This window comes from Hyperolius riggenbachi, chromosome 3, assembly GCF_040937935.1.
Source record: "Hyperolius riggenbachi isolate aHypRig1 chromosome 3, aHypRig1.pri, whole genome shotgun sequence".
NCBI classification, from domain to species: Eukaryota; Metazoa; Chordata; class Amphibia; order Anura; family Hyperoliidae; genus Hyperolius; species Hyperolius riggenbachi.
In genome coordinates, this window is record NC_090648.1 from 112,026,554 (window position 1) to 112,047,317 (window position 20,764).

Sequence of the window (20,764 nt, forward strand, 5' to 3'; positions counted from 1 at the left end):
ATTCTGCTCAACTGACGCGCATATAAGCCGAAGGGGTAACTTTTCAGCACATTTTTTTCTGGTGAAAATTAGGCTTATACGTGAGTGTATAAAGTACTCAAGAACCACCAATTTATGCTTTTGATGAGCAAATTGTAACATTTAAGAGGAAGTACCCTGCTTTCACCTGTAATGCATTTATGCAGACTAGATATGGGCTTGTGGACTTTTCACACAGAGTGTGGGCTGGTTCACACTACAAAAGCATTTCTAAGCGCTGTGATTTTAAAAGCTCTTGCTAATGTTATCCTGTGTGTGTTCACACTGAAGCGAGGTGATTTAGTAAAAATCCCCCATAGCATTGCATTAGCAAGAGCTTTTAAAATCTCTAGCGATTAAAGGACACCGGAGGATAAACTAATGAAATAAACAATTGTATCTATCCTCCTCCTCCTAAAAATTACTTTTTAAGATATTACACAGTATTATTTTATTATTTAAATCTACTTTTTAAGTTATTACTGTTTTATTGTTTTTGCTCAATGACACATTCATTGAAGCATGCCAGAGCTAAAAACTATGAACTACTGACCCTTTTATCTCTTTCTTGCTCTTAGGAGCCATTTCCTGCAAGGAAAGTGTTTTATAGTTGTAATTTCTCAGTGTTCTTCCCAGGCTCTTTAAGCCGGGTGCTCCACCCGGCTAGTTTTGGTGAACACCCGGCTGTTATCAGTTCACCTCCTCTTCTGTTGTAAGCAGAGTTGTGCAGAAAAGCTCCTGCTCTGCATTCTCTTACCTCGCCCCACCCAGCTACTTTTTTATGCCACCCGGCTGGAAAAAAAAAACACTGTTTCTTATCAGTGAGGGCCACAATGGAGTCTGACTAAGTCCTGCCTCAGACAGGAGCTGCCACTTACATTCCCGATGTTTAACTCTTTCAAGCAGAGAAAGAAAAAAATAGTCATTTGTGTGCTAGGCACTGTACATACACATCTATCATGTCTATCTCATCATGTCACATCTCACCTCGGGTATCCTTTAAAAAGTTCTAGTACTGTGAATCAGCCCTCTGAGCCAATTATCAGTACTCATAATTTACTTCACTCAAGATGCACCAACCATCATGCCTGCATCAAAGGTGTGTTCTATGGATACTGAACACCAATACTACAGCACTAGTTCCTTGTGTTGGGCGCTAGCGCAGAGATATGGGAGCCTTTACACAATCACACTTGAGGGAAGCAGCGCTTTGCAAAACAAGAAGGTGCCCCTCATGACTGGAGTTCACAATTTAGTTATGTCCCATATTCACAATTTTGCACATACTCACCTGAACTGGACGTTAAAAATGTGGGAGGGAGAAGCATCTGGATCCTGCAGAGGCTCCCCTATCCTCCTCCACCAGCTCGATCCAGTGCTGAGAGCACTACAGAGCGGCTGCACAGTGCCTGCTCAGCAGGGCTGTGGAGTCGGTCCAAAAATCCACCGACTCCGACTCCTCAGTTTAGGATTCCACCGACTCCGACTCCTCGACTCCTCTAATTTGCAAATTACAAATTTGTTGATTAAAAGTATGTAACATGAAATTTGTCTCTTAACTGCCAACGCTTAGGAATTTTAAAAGACAACTGAAGTGAGAAGGATATGGAGACTGCTATATTTATTCCCTTTAGTCATAGACTAAAACTAGTCCTTGGTAAGAGTACTTGTAAAAGGTACAAACCGGAACAAAGAACATCTATCAGGCCCTAGGCAATGTAAGTGTGGGTACATGTAAGAATGATGTGCAGGTACTCTGCAGGGGAATGAGGAGATTCTTCCTCTATTACACATTCTTCATGCACAATCTGAACCAGGTTTATGGGTGATAGACAACACCTCTGTGTTCAATGTGCACAGCATTCTCAGTGGATTCCCTGCAGCTCTGTGGGGAGTGCATATGTAGAGTATAGTACTACTGTGTAACAAAGTAAACCTGAGACAGATGAAATTAAAGTTTTATACATACCTGGGGCTTCCTCCAGCCCCCTTCAGGATAATCAGTCCCTCGTTGTCCTCCACCACCTGGATCTTCTGCTATGAGTCCAGGTACTTGAGCCAGTCAGGCGTAGTGCGCATGCACACACTCCGCCGCCAGGAGCATACTACACCTGTGCAGCACTATTGCGCAGGTGCAGAATGTTCCTGGCTGTGGGAGCGGCATGCGGCCGGACAGCGCTGACTGGCTGAATTACCAGGACTCATATCAGAAGATCCGGGTGGTGGAGGACAGCGAGGGACTGGTTAGCCTGAAGGGGGCTGGAGGAAGCCCCAGGTATGTATAAAACTTTACTTTTCATCCGTCTCAGGTACCCTTTAATTTGTAGTTGCCAAACCAAATTTTAACAACATATCAAATTATTTGATTTCATCAGCAAAGGGAGTGCATACATTTGCATAAATCAGCATCAATGCAGAATTATTTCCACCTCATTGACCATCTCTATTAGTGACACGGCTACACATCAGGTTTTATTCTTACAGTATAGATGTTATTTAGTATATATAAGAGATTCCTGTGTACACATCATATATACTGTACAGTCACAATCAGATATGTATATCTGACCTTAAAAATACGGGGACTGCTTTATTGAAGCAGCACAAGTAACTCATTTTGATGGGTTTATTTCATTTTTGTGGACTAAGCACAGCTATTACTGTATATATACTGTATATATACATTATTTTTAATGACTATTATCTGAGAAATAGAACATTTTATCATATTTTCTATTTTAATTACAGTTACAAATTCATTAGGAGTCGGAGTCGGTGCATTTTTTCCCGACTCCGACTCCAGGCACCCAAAATTGCCCGACTCCACAGCCCTGCTGCTCAGTAGCACAGACTCACTTGGGCTCCGGCGGAAAAAGCAGAGCTACTGTGCAAGCGATCGTTCAGGTGTCCCATCGCTGGAATGGACGGTGGAGGACGACAGGGGAAGCCTCTAAAGGATCAAAAGGCATTCCCCACCAGAGACAAGTACCCTGTAGGGGCACTTTTTCCCTACAGGTACACTTTAACACACCTGCATTGCTACCCATTGCAGTGCTCAGACACGCTGCTGAAATAAGCTCAACAACATGACAGTTAGTCCACTGCCTAATGCTAGGTACCCTATAAAGAATCGTTCTAAAAATCGATCGGACATTTTGGAAATAATCGATCTGACAGTAAATGTGTCAGAAAACTGCATCATGTGCACCTAGCATAAGTCTGAACTGGGTGCCATATGCAGCTAAAGGAAGGGTATAAAGGTATTTGCCCAAAGGTCCCAATGTAGTCGCATCCCCTATTGCTACTTCCATTCCTATTAACATTGCAACTAGGCAATAAATTAGTTTAAAGGAGCGGAAACATTTTCGGGCTGGAACCCACTAGAGCACTTTTTTGAGCGTTTAGGCAGTGCTTTAAATCGCTAGCGCTTTCCCTAAACGCTCTGTCAATGTAATTAAATGTAACAAATTCCACAGTAGCGATTGCGATTAGCAAAATCGCAATCGCAGAACATGCAGCAGTTTAGGAGCAATTGCGCACCTATGTCAAGTATTGAAGCGCTGGCAAATCGCTCATGAATTGCTACACATAGCAATTTATGTGCGATTTTAAATTACTGTAAACAGTAAAAAAAAAAAAAAAAAACAATAAATTGAAAGGACCAATCAGAATTAAAATCGCTAATCGCTACACAATCACTGGCAATAAGCTTACAATTTTTAAAATCGCTCCCAGAAGCGCTGGAAAACGCTCATGAAATAGCTTGCAAAACGTTAATAAAAAAAGCTAGCCTTTGCGCTAGCGATTTGTAGTGGGTTCCAGGCCTTAGCCAGTTTAACATATTTTTGGTAGAGAAATACACTTTATTCTTTCTTTTTTTTTTTTACAAGACTCTGTACAAGGCAAATGAGGAAGAAAGAGAGACAGGAAGATTTGGTTCCCAAAGAGGGACTGTCCCTTCGCAAAAGGGACAGTTGGGAGCTATGGCTACACACCCCTCATAACAATTATAGGGGTGGTTCATAATTGGGTTAAATGAGTCTGGGTTAGTGAGGCATATGTAGCCGGGTACAGTAAGAGCCCCAATGTCCGTCACACGAAGTCGGTGGTTTTGGCACTGGGCGTCGCTATAGCACTAATACTATCGTGTGCAAGGGTAATTCCCCAAATGACATCTCCCTCCGAGTTGCTACAACTCAGAGTGGGAATAGTATTTAACGCTGCGGGGAATTAGAACAGCAGCAGGGTGAGTCGTCATTTGGCTCACCCTGTGCCCAACTCACTGGCAGCGGAATAACATGGACTCCCGGTACAGACAGGGATTGCCTGATGCCGCATACGTGTGCGTACTGGATGCTATTACCAGCACTAAATTAACACTAAACATCCCCCCGAACAGTAGCAGGACTTACCAATCCTCTGGGCGCCATCTTCTACGCACCCTGCAGCTCCATAAACGCCATAAAGCAGGATACGTAGAAGATGGTGCCCAGAGGATCAGTAAACCGCAAAAGTCCTGCCCCTGTTACTCCCCCTCAGGCCCACTGCAAATCTGATTTGCGATTCCGATTTTCCCTGGATGCTATCAAAACAAGAAGAAAAACACAGAAAAAAACACAGCATGCACTACCAATTAAAATTCGCAAATTGGAATCGCATGTACAATTGTGTCAAAATGGCATTCGCATGTACAATTGTGTCAAAATCGGAATAGCATGTAGCTATTTAGGCACGCAAGTTAGTTGAGACCTCCCGATTCATGAGTGAAACCAAAGAAATTGGCAAGCACCATCAATGGATATGGGTACATTATACTGGTAAAGAATGTGCAGAAAGGAGGCCTGAGTTCTGGATAACAGGAGTTTTACGGTATTTATTTATGCATCCTTTGTAGACTTATTTTGAGAATATCTGTACATGAGTTATCAATTTGTCATTCCAGCAAAAACTGATTAATTTTGATTTGTTGGGGCAGGGCGAAACAAACTAATGGTGGCCACTAATGATCCAGTCTGTTTCATCCAATCTTACCAAATCTATGGAGTATAAGGGTAAATTGAGTGAATGTACTGAATTGATACTTCAGGCAGTTACCTTATATTACATAGAAATGGTAAGATTGGATCGTTAGTGGCCAGTCTTGTTTGGGGCACCAAAATGGCCAGTGGCATAGCAGGGGATACAGTGGTTGCGACTACATTGGGGCGAATCAGGTAATTTCATTGGCGAGCGGCAAAGTTGGCCACAGCTATAGCACTAGTGCTATGCTGCGCACCCCGCATATCGCCAGACCCCAAATTACATCTCCCTAGTAGGGGGAATAGTATTTAATGCTGCTGGAGTATTAGGCAGCTGCTGGGTGAGCCATCATTCAGCTCACCCTGCGCGCAGCTCAAGCACAGCCAAACATCACGCACGCCACCAGGGCCCCTAGACCAGAGGGGCTCACTGAGGGCCCTCCTTCATCCATGCTTTTCATTGGTATTGATCACTTCTATATTTTACATTGAATAGTGGCATCACAAATGGTTTCTCTCCTCTGATCGCACCTTTTACACTGCAGATGTCCTTGGAAGGTTTCATGGCTCATACAAATAAACTGCCTGTGGGCCCCTCTGTAACTCGCACTGGGGCCCACTGGCTCCTTAGCTAACCCTGCTCATCATCATTTCATACAGTTTGTCTGCTTATATTCTGCCTATGCTGAGATTACAGCGTAGTCAGCACGTCCAGTTCCCCGCAGTCCTCCATTATGAAGGAGCCTCTTACCACATACGCTACTATCAGCGATTTCCCCATATCGTGAGGGTAAATTGTGAATGGGTTAAAATGAAGGCTACGCCCATTGACGTTGTCGTGTAATGCAGCCCCGCCCACTCTGCGGAGTCACCGTTTCCCTGGTGGCTCTATAGAGTTGGATCCGGCCACGTCACTCCTGCCAGCACCAGTTGACACCCACCGCTCTCTTCACCAATCCGCCGGTGAAAGCTCCGGGAGGGGTGGGGTTAGAGGAGGGGAGTGCCCAATGGTTGGGTTCGCCGGCTCTGACGAGCATGCGGCTGACCAATGGGGAGAATGAGGCTAGTTCTAGTGACGTCAGGTACAGATATTGTGGTCCTTATGTAGGGCTAGCGAGATTGTATTAGCTGCAGACTGAGTGAAAGGCAGCCAGTGACATCTATTAGACCCCGGAACACAGAGTCAGCAGCATGTGCGGTGAGTATTCCTGGCAACCCCTTCCTGTGAGCACATACATACATACATACATACATACATACATACATACAGTTTAGTTGCACACACACTTGGCTTCCCCCTGAGCCTATCTCTGCTCTCCCGCAGCTCTGTAGGCTCTGGTAGTGCTGTAGTCCCCTGGTGAAGCTGGGAATTTCCCTGGAGTAGCTGACCATGACATCTCAGGAACATCTTTCACCTGCACTGCCTCCTTATGGGATGCTTCTCACCATAGTAATGACATTCCATGGGCACCCTTCACACGCACCTTGCTGGGATTATTCAGTCATTCATTCAAACCCTATGTATATTATTGGAACTGTAATGGAATATTCTTCAGATTCATCTCATGTTATGAATGCTGTTGGTTGTTTTACATGCCTTGATTATGAATGGAATGGCTTCAGATGTTACCACTTGTGTGCTTTTACAGTGTTTATGATAGTAAACATTGATAGACAACTATTTGAGGGTCAGGCACTAGAGAAAAGGGGGGGGGGGGGGGGGGGGGCACAGGGGCCCTTTGCTCAGTAACTGATTATTCAATGTCACTGCTGCTACCCATGGATTCTTCTACTACCTAACCATGCAAGGCCATGTAAAAACTACAGCATTATTCTACTTTAAGGGAACCCAGCAGGGGCTAGTATAGGGGACCCAGCAGAAAACTCCATAAGGGAATTTAGCTAAAGTGATTGGGAGGATGGCACCCTATTGAATTGCTAGATTTCTGATAGGTTGTGGTAAACTACGCCCTAAACTATGATTGGATAACTTTTCCCTATGAGATTTCCTGCTGGGTCCCCTAAGGTACACGATGGCCAAAAGTACAATAAGGTGCTATACTATCCAGTAGAATGGCTGCTTGTACTATAAACAGAATGGGACAGAATTTGAGATCCTGTGGCCATGGCAGTGACATTGAACGATCACCAAATCGATGGCAGAGAGTATTGGTCCCTTTTGTTACATTCTTGTGGTGGGGCCAGTGGATAAGTAGAATTTAATGTGTAACTTAATAGATTGTCACTACAGAGCATCCTTTGTAAGGTTCTATTTGGCTTTGGTTGAATTCCGCTTACCTCCCTACTTGACATTTGCTAATTTTAACTCTATTCAATGTTAATGAATATATAGGTGTAGTGTGAGAGCAAGTCGATTAGAGATTTGTAGCAGGTATGCCTCTTCAGCTACAGCTCTTGTTAATGGCATCTAATATTTGCTGATGTGACACATGTAGAGTTGGTCAATGAAATGAAAATAATTCTGGCTTGTAATAAATTAGCATCTTATTAGCTATCTGTAGACCCAACCCTACGCAGCTGTAATGTATGCTCACGGTTTTTAACTTATTTTGCAAATATAACATTGGAATATATTTATTGACTCACAATTCAACCCTTTGGTGAAGGTGTAATGCTGGGTTTACACCATACAATTTTCTATTAGATTTAAGGGACCCATACTCCTAATAACTTTTCCTGCCGATATACAGCAGATTCGATCGCTGTGATCGAATCTGCTGTGAAATCGTCGCGCAAACGCTGACAGAACGATCGATTTCTGTCCGAAATCAATCGTTCCTGTTGATTCCCATCCGTGCGGAAGATTTTTCTCGGTCGCCGGCGGATCGGGAGTGCGTCGATAGCGGCGTTCGAATGCCCAACGCAATACAGCGGAGATACATTACCTGTTCCGGCCGGCACGACTCCCCCGGTCTCCACTGTCTTCTTCGCTCCAGGGCTGCAGCTTCACTGAACTTCCTGTCCCGGAAGTTTAAACTGGAGACCAGCGCGGAGAAGAAGACAGCGGAGACCGGGGGAGTCGCGCCGGCCAGATCAGGTAATGTATAGCTGGTGGGCAGGCGGCGGGGCAGCGGCAGCTCCACAGATTGTGATCGGTTTCATGCTGAAATCGATTCACAATCTGTTTGCAGTAAATGCAGCCATACGATCACTCTCTGATCAGATTCGATCAGAGAGGGATCTAGCTGTTGGTCAAATCTGATGGCAAATCGACCAGTGTATGGCTACCTTTAAGGCCCATACACACGTCGGATTTTTCCGAACGACGGGTCGTTTGAACGTCCCGTCGTTCAGCCGTCTGCACGCCAAATCAGGCTTGTGTACAGACTGTCGTTCGGGTGATAAGACTGATGATTTTGAGTCTGAACGATGGGACGTTCAAACGGCCCGTCGTTCGGAAAAATCCGACGTGTGTATGGGCCTTTACCTGCCAGATAGATAAAGTTCAACATGTTGGAAATGTATCTATCTTACGATCTATCTGCAGAGCAATTAGGCATTGTTCTACTCAGCAGGAGATAAACAGAAGACAATGCACCAGAGATAATGACCAGTCTCTACAGAAAATAAACTAATTATGCATTCTAACTGAAAATCTAACAGAAGAATCTAACAAAAAATTGTATGGTGTAAACCCAGCAATATGCTCTCTTGGATTGACTCTGCTGCCTCTATGTATAGTAGGCTGTTGTACTTGTCAAACCATTTATTTGCATAGGTGTGCAAGATGTGAGGACCTCTACTGGTGAGGTTGGTAATTGAAGTAAGGGTGACCATAAGCAAAAAAAAAAAAAAAAAAATGATCTCGCAGATAAGATCACTTTGATCAGCAGTCAATAGAACCCAACATATTTTTGGCATTCATCATAGCAACACATTTTTATTGGTGGTGGTAGGGGTTGGAGGGTCGCTTAAGTTTGCTGCTGCATCAATCAGATTTCTACAGAAGTCTGGTCAATATTGAGTGACTCGAGGTGGTAAATCAATCGCTGCTCCCTGATACAATACTGAACAGGGAATAAAGGATCACCTGCAAAATAGAGTCACTATTTTCTTAGTCTTTTGAATGAAAAATCAGATTGAAACTAAGCGCTCCACCTGTTACCAGGGCTGTGGAGTCTGTACAAAAATCATCCGACTCCTCAGTTTATGAAACCTCCAACTCCTGGTACCCAAAATTGCTCCGACTCCACAGCCCTGCCTGTTAGCATTCATATTGCAAGAGATGATATGACTTTATCAATCCTTTTGATATAATTGCTTAAAGTCATCCTGAACTCTTGCACAGGACAGATGAAAAATAGAGAAATGCACCCTGTATGTATTTGGAGAGTTTAGCCCGTATAATTCCCCCTCATAAGCACAAGTTGTAATTTGATCCCTCAGCTGTGTCAACTGACTGCCACGGCAGAGAGCTAATTGGTAAGCAGGATGTTAACAATATGTTTGCTTCCATGAAAGCAGGAAGTAAATACACTACAGATTTATTGCAGGATTTGTATCAGCTGTAACAAAGAAATGTTTTTCTTTAAATGTTATTATGATGTTGCTTATCTTTTAGAGCAGAGAGGAAGCTCTGAGTTCAGGTCCGCTTTAAAGGCCTCACAGTACGTGGCTATTTTAAGTTCACATTTTTTTTGTCAACGTTTTCAGTGACTCTTTTGCACTACTTGGGCCTAGTTTGCACTACAAAATGCAATCGCTATGCACTTAGGGATTGTGATTTTGCAAAGCAATTTTTAAGGGAATGTGTATTTTTGCACATTTCTTTAGGAAAAATTGATCTTAAAATGGTACAGGCAGCACATTTTCAATTTTCTTAAAAATGAGAGTGAGAACACCCTCGTGATTGGCACTCAGAGCACAGCCGCACAGTGTGAACCAGCCCTAGGGCTATGATGCATATCTGTGGCATAACATACCTGTAAAACACTTCCTGCCTGTAATCCAACATCGCACAGGTAATGGAATTTACAGGTTGTCTTTCACATGACTCTGATGACTTTATTAATGCACTTTACTTTCTACTGTTACTGGTATGTAGCTAATGAGATATTTAGAAATTCTTTGTGCTGTTTTTTACCGCTGGTTTGAATGTATCCCTTTCCTAAGAGCACGGAATTGTTGGCATTTAGTTGGCATTCTTCAGTGACATTGCAGAGATGGAATTCTGAGAGAGAAAATAAAGCCAGCCATTCACATTCATGTTTGGCAGTTTCTCAGCTGATTTTGTTTGTTCTCCTGCACTTTGTAACATTTTGCAATGACTAGTTTGTATGTTACTTGTGTATGGTTATGACCTTGTTTGGATACTATACAATAGATTACAGCAAGCCTAGGGTCTAGCTAATGAACTTGATACAAATTTTATGCCTGGTACACACTATGCAATTTCCTGTCATATTTTGGGACAAATAGATTATTATTGATTTATAAAGCGTCAGTATATTCCATGGCGCTGTACAAAGTAAGAAACGAACGTGGGGTACATAATAATACAGACAATGGTATACACCAATATACAAAATACAGAATTGGTAACAAAATACATAATCGATACAAAATGCAGAATTGGTAATGACGGTTACAAAAGTAACATGATGAATAAAATGTATAAGGAATCAATGGCTACAATTACTAGGTAATGCCCAGTGGTGTTGATCCAGGGATTTTATCTGATTGCCATCTGGAGTCGGGAAGGAATTTTTCCCTTTAGGGGCTAATTGAACCATGCCTTGTTAGGGTTTTTTCGCCTTCCTCTGGATCAACAGGGATATGTGAGGGAGCAGGCTGGTGTTGTACTTTGTTTTCTGGTTTAACTCGATGGACATATGTCTTTTTTTTTTCAATCCAAATAGGCCTTGCCCTAGCGAGCTTTCAATCTAAATAGCAAGAAGTTTTAAATCTGCATTTTGTATCGATTATGTATTTTGTTACCAATTCTGTATTTTGTATATTGGTGTATACCATTGTCTGTATTATTATGTACCCCACGCTCGTTTCTTACTTTGTACAGCGCAATGGAATATATTGACACTTTATAAATCAATAATAATAATAATAATCTAAATAGATAATTCCTGACAGGTCCAATCTGATTTCCGATTATTTTTCTGATCGATTTTCCTATCACTTACACTTACTTTTCAGAAAAATGATCGGACCTGTTGGAAACTATCAATTTGACCGAAATCTGACAGGAAATTGCATGGTGTGTACCAGGCATAAGGCCACACACACTGGGCGGTGGAGTCAGTACAAATATCTTCCAACTCTTCCGGTTTATGATACCTCCGACTCCCCTGATTTACGTATAGCAGTCTTGTTGACTAAAAGTATGTAATGTAAAAGGCATTTCATCACTGCTAAAGCTAGCCCTTGGTAGGAGTACATGTAGAGGGTGCAGATATGCACAAAGAACATCGATCGGGCCCTAGGCAATCAAACGGTGGGTACATCTAAAGGTGCCCATACATCTACCAATTTGGCGGCTGCTCAGCCATCCAATTCGATAATTATCGGATTGGATGCAAATTGGTGATGCCAAAAGCTTGCCTGGATGACCACTCAACCTATTTGGGGCCGAAAATGGTTGAATGTTTTGTCCGGACATGTTGCTTGATTGGGTGCGCGGTGGTAACGGCATGCGATAAGCACAAACATGATGGAAATCCCCGGTGTAAATGTACTGCCCGTGCCCCTGCATTAATACATTATGGCCTCTCCACGGCCGGCCAGACCCCTTTCAAATTTCCCAGTTCCGATGCCACCTTTGTAAACTCCTTCTCCCCCCCCCCCCCCCCCTCCCAGAAGGAATTTGCGAAGGCATACCACACTAAGCATTGCTTTTCAGTAGGAGGGCTTTTCAGTCTCTTTTAGTCCCCTATACTTGTGGTCTTGGGTCACCATGAGCTGCTTGGTAACTGTGTTGTAATTAGCGGTTTAAGTGACACTGTACAAGGCTTCCTAGAGATTGTGGTATTTTCTCTAGGATTTGTGATAGTATATGTAGATTGGTCATGCTCCTGGAGGTGTGATAGTTTCTTATCCAGATCCTGGTAGCCAGGATGTATGGTTAAGTTATGTTAGCAATCACAATGACCTTTCTCACTTTTCCTCATTCTCTTCTTTACTGAGTCCATTGCACACCACAATTGCTGTAGGTTCTTTTGAGTGTCTGTGTATATACGATACTTACCAAATTATTTCCTTTTACTTTAATGACACCAGCACTATCTAATAGGCATCAGCTTTGAGAGGTTGCTATTGATCTAGTGTTTGTTGTCTGACCTGAGGACTTGTTACATTTCACAGGGTTTTCCCTGTGTTAAATAGTTCAACTTTGTGGTCAGTTTGTAGACTGATTGATGAACACTAGTCAGGTCAACACCTTGGCCCCATCAACATTCATTCTGGCTCTTGGACTTGCCTATTTTTCCTGCTGTTGTCCTGCAGGGGGTCTTTCCTGGAGGGCTTCTTGTTTATCTAGGTTATATTGTGTTTACCCCTTGTGCAAGTTTTATTATACTTGTTTTGACTGAGGGTCTTTTAAAAGAAATGAGCAAAAGCACAAGCAGTTGTGTTTCTATGGAGACATTCTATTCTGTGTGTAGACAGTGCTCTGATTTATTTGAACACAGTATAGAGTTTCTTGGGTAGTCTTTCAAGCATTTGTCTGGGAGAGGGAGAGTTTTGTGAAGTCCTCTGTGTGATATGCAGAGTGTGGTGTTCTTGGTAATCTCTGAGCTTTTAGTAAATGAATGTTGAAAAGGTGCCCAGAGAATTTGCAGTATAAAGTTACCAGGAGATTGGTCTTTCAGTCTGAATGGACTTAATATAAGTACCCACTACTTACTGGTATATCTTCTATAGATAGGCTCCTATAGCCTAACTATAGCAGATTTAAAGGGACTCCGAGCAGTGCAGAAACTATGGAAAGATGCATATCATTCTAAAGCTCTCTTTCTCCTCTTTCCAATGATATATAAACCGCCGCCCTACGCCTTTTAGTTTTCGCTATTTTAGCAATTGAAATTGCAGCGCCCACGATCGCGAAAATAGAGAAAACTAAAAGGCGTAGGGTGACGATTTAGGGGTCGTCAGAAAGAGGAGAAAGAGAGCTTTAAAATGATATCCAGCTTTCCATAGTTACATTGTATTACACAGGGAGACTTTTTCCTAAAGTCAGCAGCTCCATTTTACTGCTGACTTTTGCTCTTTGGAAGCCTAAAAATGTAACATAGATAAGGTGAAAACAGAGGGAAACAGGTGAAAAAGCTTTGTGAATCATGCCCATTGGATGTGATAATTCAGAGCAGAACACTGGAAAACCAACAAACACTTACATGAAAACCTGCCAGCATTGGGTGCAGACTGTGCCTCTGAGATTGCCCACAATGCTTTTCATCCACTCAGTAACCATGGCATTAAATGCTGCTAATGACTGCCCATATGTGCTTTACCTGATTGCTGCACAGATCACCATGGTACTTGTAGTTTTTGTTTTTTTGTTTTTCTACATTTTCCAAGCATTTAAATCTGTGGTTTCTTGGTGGGAATGCTGCCAGGAAAACAATCGTCTAACCGCTCATGTAACTGTGATTAGATAAAATTTGGAAACTGATTTATCAAAAGCAAAGCAGATTATAAAGCTGGCCACAGACAGCTGTTTTTACATTGTGATTGTCAAGCATTTCAATTCTGTACTCATTTAAGCATGGTACAGATTGTTTGCGGCAAGCTTTGAAGAAATGGTAATTGTAGCAATTAATATTACCTGAGCAGTAGTTATGGTGGTTCAGAGATGAGACCGGTGCTGCCACTGTCTGGTAATAACCATGCGTCACCTGCTGCTAGTAGGTTCACTGCGCTCGCCATTTATAAGTGTTTCTCTAGTCATAAAAATAGTCACATTATTGGTTTCCATGTAGTTAGTTTAAAATCGAATAGCCTGTCATAATTAGAAATGTAATATGTTGGTGCTTTATAAATCCAATAAATAAAGCAATGTGGTGCACAAGTTGGTGTATGAGTGTCCTGAGCCATTACCTGACTGTGATTCTAATCTACAGAATCAATATGGAACGAGTCACTATCCAGCAAAGGACAGGGAATGATTGGCCAATTGCAGAATAAAAATGTACCACTTCCATATAGTATGAGAGCTTAGCTACATAATCAGTTCATAGCATTTAAGATTGGTAGTAAAAGCATTGATGCTTATCTGTAGGTTCCTCCAGCCCCCTTCAGGCTGTGGGCTCCCTTGGTGTCCCCACCCGGGCCACTTGGATCGTCCGCTAGCCGACTCGATAACTTTGCTCAGTAGTGCATGCACAACCCGGCCGCATGTGCGCTCTCGTACCTAGAAACGTTTTGCGTAGTAGTACTCACGGAAGAGTGACTGAGCAGAGTTACCAGGCCAGCTAGCGGATGATCCAAGCGACCCGGAGGGACAACGAGAGAGCCCGAGGGCTGGAGGAAGCCTCAAATATCAGGCTAGGTTCACAGTTCCACATTGCGTTGTGTTGTGACATTAAAGTCGCAACGCAGCATTCCAATGAAATGCAAAAAAAGGTGGTAACGCACATTAATGCTGCATTATCATCACATACAGTAGGTACAGTATAGGATACAGGTAATAAACAGTATGCTTTCCTGTAGTTGGTAATGTGTGCGTTTACAGGTAACAGTGCATTACCATAACGCTACACGTTACAATGCGACACTAACGTCTCACTGTGAACGTCACATAGAGTCTTAATTGCATTGCGGTAAGCTGCATTATAAGACTTTATAACGCAGCTACGCAATGTCCCACTGTGAACCTAGCCTCAATGTTTTTACTCTCTTCATCTTGGGTACACTTTAAAGTGGATCCGAGAAACTTTTACTCATTGCATAATTGTGTTCCTTTTTATATAGTTTATAGGGCATTCCTTAAGCCAAATATATATTTTTTTATAAATACCCTAATTCCCTAAAAACTAAACAAGCCTTGCCCACAGCTCCTCCAGTGCCTAGGGACTCTGAGACCCATGTAGCAAGGGCTTATGGGAGCTCAGTCTGGGCAGGAGGAGGAAGTTACTAGCCAGGTATTTCAGAGGCAGAGGGGAGGAGGAGAGGGGAGTGATGTTTTCACAGGCTGAGGGGTGGAGATGCAGAGCAGCTTGCCTATGTGTAATGATCTCAAACAGAACATGGCTGCTCTCATTGTATCACAGGAAGAACGAATCGTATACTGTTGAAGCTGTTTGCAGCTAGATTTGCTGTGTAAACTATCTAAACTTTAGATAAGATATATATAGACAAGTTACTTGTTATAGTTAGTTTTTCATCTTGGATCTGCTTTAAGGCCCCGTTCAGACTATGTGCGTTCCTAGCCATTTTTACAGAACGCATACGGGCAGACTTTGCGCATAGAAATGGCTACTAATGTTTTCTAATGGCCTCGTTCACATGTATGCGTATGAGACGCATACGTTTCTCATCCGCATTGCTGCATGCAGTTCTGTGCGTCACGCACAGAAACGGACGCGATGAAAGTCTATAGATGCGTATAAAAAATGCGTACTATTGCGTTTTTAGCATACGTTTCCCTCTGCGTTTCCCATAATTCTTTTCTGTTTCCTGTGTGACGTGTGTGTGCAAAATGCAATAGAAAACGCATTTGAACGCAAGAAAAAACGCATGCCTTTTTCAACTTGCGGTTCTTTAAATTTATATGCGTTCTGTAAACGCTGACAGTATGAACAGAGCCTAAGATAATAGTTGGGCCGTACAAAGCATGATTTGACTGATGAATTAAATCTTCCCAGTGAGACCCAAAAAGGGCTATGGAAAAGGCAATGTAGTAGAGGAGCAGGGGAATTGACGGAAACAAGATAACATAGCTGTTTCCAGGAACAGAGAGCAGTGATGGTCATGGCTAGGAAAACTCATAGAGAAGCAGCATGTGAGCAGTTTGGTCAGGTGATTGATATGTAAATTCCTGATTCAGTGTGAGATCTTTCAGGAATAGGTATTATTGCATGCAGTGTACACGTGTGATGTCGGACACGTGCCCCGCGTACAATATGCCAGTAGTCTTGTGGGGCGCCAATGCAGATGTGTGGCGGACACTCGGGGGACAGTGTGACAGGTAAATTAGAAATGCATGTGCATTTGGGGGTACATAACACATTCGGGGCCAGCGGTCGTGGGTTTTCGTTGCGTTCATCATTCACAATTATCTCATGCAATTACCGCCGTGCACCCAATCGAGCACATCGACCTGAGATTTCCCAGCTTGTCCGATCAATACATTCAACCAATTTTGTCCCAAAATTGGTTGAATCATCAATCGGGCATGCTATTGGCAGCACCGATTTTGATCCTATTTGATAATGATGATCGAATCAAATGGTTGATGGGTTGGCAAATTTATGGCCACCTTAAGTCTCTGATTTGCTTGTCATGTTAATGTGCTAAAGCAGGATGTGATCACAGCAAATCAGAGCTTTGCAATTCTGTCAGCTGATCAAACAAATCACATGCTTCTCTATGTGTTCTCCTAGACATCCCCATCACTACAGTGGATGATTGTGGAAACAGAAACCTGCAAACAATTAATTAATTCATGGCAACAGTGGCTGTAGCACCTTTGTGCAGCACAGGCTTACATGTAAATTAGCAGACAATTTTTTGCTAACAACCATCACTTGTAATTACCAGGTCAGAAACTGCTCTGCTTCCTACTTCCTTATTAATGGGCAGCCCTGGACTGGAAAGTGCAAGTGTTTCCTTGTGCTTTACAATGCATATGTACTTTACCAATAGAGATTTGTGTATAAGTTGAGGATTGCTAGGTGGCTATTTGGGTTGGGCCTTGCTTTAAGCGTTAACAAAAGCGAATATGCAAAACTGATGCCCTTCAGTGACGACCAGCATTAGAAGCTTTTCCTCATTGCACGGGTTGGTTATAGTCCGTGTGATATTACATTGTGTGATAAGGGTGAGTGTTTTGCTAATAAATCAGGAAGGGTCTGCCTTACAACGGATAACATTACCGTATATTACTGCAGGTTTTCGCTGTTTCCCCAGTATGGTAGCATGTCGCAGCCGCAGCTTGTTCAGCATGTAATTGGACACTGCTGGCCTTAGAGATCAATCAGCTCCATTCAGGGCCATTTCTGCCTTTCATCATAGAAGCATGTAGATTTGTGCCGCACTGTTGGGATTTGTGCTGGTATAGGAACCTCATTGTAGCTTATTAGGATAATGGGGAAAGGAATACTGCTGCCTTTCTCTCCAAGCAGCTTGTTGTAACTGCTACTGCAAATGGAACTCAGACCTGCTTTTTTTTTTTTCTTCTCAGATTTAATTCATGTAGGTTTGAATATCGTACTAAGCTACTTAAAATATTTACTGGTACATAATTTTAAACTTTATCTCCAAAGTTTTTACCCAATGACTAGGTGATATTTTCACACCTTATCAATAAAAGGCCTTTTGAGGTCTCTTTCAGACACAGCTGAACTGCCCTCTTGTCGGGCAGTTCAGCAACCCCTTTGCCCAGGGGTGTAACTACAAAGCATGGAGCCCCATAGCAAAGCTTTGCCCCATGTCCTTACCCTTGCTTACCCCTGGTGACCCTCACAGCCTGAGGCCCCAAGTGTCATAAAACCAAGGTGGACATTCACGCCCATAACAAGTGTAGCTACAGACACTTGATCTGAAGGATGGACCCCTTTATCGGAGGTAGTGAAGTAGTAGTTGGGCCCCCTTACAGCTCTGGGACCACCTGCGGTCGAAAGGGGCTGCTCTCCATTAGTTACACCCCTGCCTCTGCGCCTACCAGCACCATGAGGGTGCAATTAAACTGCAGCTGAATGGCAGTGTTTGTAACACCATGGGTGATAGATATCTAGGCCAGGTGCAAACGGACATGGTGACTGTCACAAGCTGGGGCATCATTATAGGGGAGCAGCCCCTGCAGGGGGGCCCAGAGAGGTTGGGGCCCCTCAACTCCTACTTTTCCCTTCTTCAGAAACGGAATCATCCTCCAGATCAGGTTATTTTGTGGCTGCACCTGTTATGGGTGTGTAGATCATGATGGCCACACTTGTTTTATGACCCTTGTAAGATGGGCCCCCAGGCTGTGAAGTATGCCAAGGGGAGGTAAGGGAATGGGGGCCCAGCGAAGTTTTGCTGGAGGGACCCATGAAAGCTAGTTACGTCACTGGTCGCAAGTGTTATGTTCAGAGCTATTTCGAGAAGGAATTCGGACGTCTTTAGCTTGGTTTGTATTTACTTGACGCACCTGTTTATGGCCCAGGGAAACCTTGTGCAATGTGTCACTGCAGAGATATTTCTCTTTATTTTATGTACCTGGGCTAGTACTACAGGTGTAGAGCTGAACTCTGCCCAGAAGACAAGGATTACTGTTACACTTGAGATTTCAGTACAGGGAAGTATACAGCAAGCTGCTGTGGGAGGCTGTTGAAAGGCCACTAAATGCAAATTACAAGCTGGGCAATACAAAGAAACCTTTGACCAGCTTAATTTGTCAGGTGGGCTGTAACTAGGAGTGCTCCATATAATGTACATGTTGGAGAGCTTTCTGTCTGGAAGTGATGACTTTCCTTGTAGGGAATGATCAGCAGAAGGGCCTGAGATTGGCTGTTTTAGATGGCCATGGTACCCTTTAGCATCGTACACAGCTGCATGGACTGTTGTCCGCAGGGATTTGGTTTCGTTCTCTCGGGCGATAGTTCAAGGCCAAGTTCTGTATAGATACATTGCTAGACTGTAGGCCAATGATGTGTTCTGTTGCTATGTAGGGGTTAGGAGGACCGTCATGGAGCGTGTGGGGTGAGTAGAAGAACTGTGCTCTTAGCTGTCATGGTCTGGCAGGCTAATCTCTCACTGACACATTGAGGGTATTCGGCACCGCTTTTAACCCGCTAGATTCATGGCAGAGATGAGTTAACGGCCGCTTGAGCTGAGAACCATCTAGCATGTGCACAAGGATTTAGAACAGACACAGCAGATAGTCCGGTAGAGTCCATCCATTTTAGTCCATCAACAGTCTATGACCTTCTCCATGGAGACAGGATCCTATATAGGTGCAGAGGCTTTCAAGCTACAGTTGCAGAATTTTATGATAACAAGTTAATAGGCTGTTAAAACAAAAACTTTAACCCAGGATTTAACTTAATTCCAGTCAGCAGCTGAGACTCCCTTTCCCATGAGAAATCTTTACCCTTTCTTATAATAATAAGATAATTGAAGGGGGGGGGGGGGGGGAGAGTCTGTGTGGCTGATATTGTGGTGAAGCCCCTCCCACAGTGTGATGTCATGACTGTGGTCCTGACAGTTTGCGGTGTGTGAACCGCATTGCATTGTGGGGAATAACAGTTTTTTTTCCAGCTGCCAAGCAACCAGTATCTCCCTCTGTGCATAGAACTCTCGGGAACGAACATTCCGTATTGATCGCCTGGCAGAACTAAAGACATCACCACCAGTGATACATTTAAGAATGTATATTGGGGAGAGGGAAGATTTCACAATGAGCAGACGTGACTATCTCATGATGATTTTTGGTCCAGCTTCAGACACGGACCAGAGCAGTTGCTGCACAGTAGCTCCATTTTATGGCTATGTGGGAGGGGCAACTTGCACACTGCAGAGCATCCTGGGAGGAGCGACGTGAGCTGTCTGAAGTCGTTATATGAAAGCAAGATTTGGCTATACAATCAGATTGGTCAGATTATCATCTCCTGTGTATGGTCAGGGTATATGGAATAAACCATTAGAATGTACAGACATAATGACCCTTTGCTTCTAGAAGCAGCTCTGTAATTGCTCAGGATGAATAAGTGACTGGAGTAGTAATGTTGAGAATGAGCCATTGTGTGAAGGACGTGATTAAGAAGCTGTCCCCCTGGGAATTGCAGTGAATAAACCTCACATCTTGAGATGGATGCCTGCACATTCACAGATCTGCAGCTGGATCATGCTGTTGTTTCATAAGCCGTGTAGATGCTGATGTTATTTTCCTGCAATTTAACAAAGAACAGCATGTAATGTTCCCAAACTCATGGCTGTTGATGTGAAATCCCATTCCATCAGCCTTACAGCACTAAAATCTTTCAAAGCCAAAATCTGATTGGCTGATGAGTTACTGAACTTTATTTATATTTCCCTTCTCTTCTAAACTAAAGACTTGCATTAATACACACATCACAGCAAGCATGACTTCAGCCTCCCTCAGCTGTTTTGAAAGCTTGTACTGTACTCATTTGAAGCATGTTAAGTTTCCCAAAGCTCATGTTTGAGACAAGAACAGATGTAAAGCAAACCTGAAGTGAAAAAAACAATGAGATAGTTAATTGTATCTGTAGTACTAATGATAAATATAACATTAGAGTCTTAAAGCGAACCTTAACTGTGAAGGGAAAAACGTTTAACTCACGTGGGGCTTCCCCAAGCCCCCTGCAGCCATCCTGTGCCCTCGCAGCTCCTCGAGTGTCCTCCGGTCAGCCACCGCGGCTTAGTTCCGTTTTCGGCCCCCGCAACGCGTCCTCTTATTCGCCTTCCCCAGTGTCAAGCACATTATGCACAGGCACAATACGTTTTACGGCGGGGAAGGCGAAGAAGAGTACATGTTGCCAACGAAAAGTAAGCTAAGTCGCGGCGGGGAACCGGAGGACACTGGAGGAGCTGCGAGG

The 20,764-nt window shown here is 43.3% G+C and overlaps 1 protein-coding gene across 2 annotated transcripts in view; it reads left to right on the plus strand.

Moving 5' to 3' along the window:
- The first annotated feature begins 6,080 nt into the window (after positions 1-6,080).
- The window catches only part of GFPT1 (glutamine--fructose-6-phosphate transaminase 1), a 74,475-nt gene continuing 59,791 nt past the window's right edge, over positions 6,081-20,764 (plus strand). The window contains exon 1 of one of the 2 annotated variants that reach the window (XM_068274805.1): positions 6,081-6,234. In XM_068274805.1, the coding sequence (XP_068130906.1) occupies positions 6,228-6,234 (7 nt within the window). In that variant the 5' untranslated portion in view covers positions 6,081-6,227. The remainder of the gene's footprint in view (positions 6,235-20,764) is intronic. The other variant, XM_068274806.1, reaches the window with a different exon arrangement.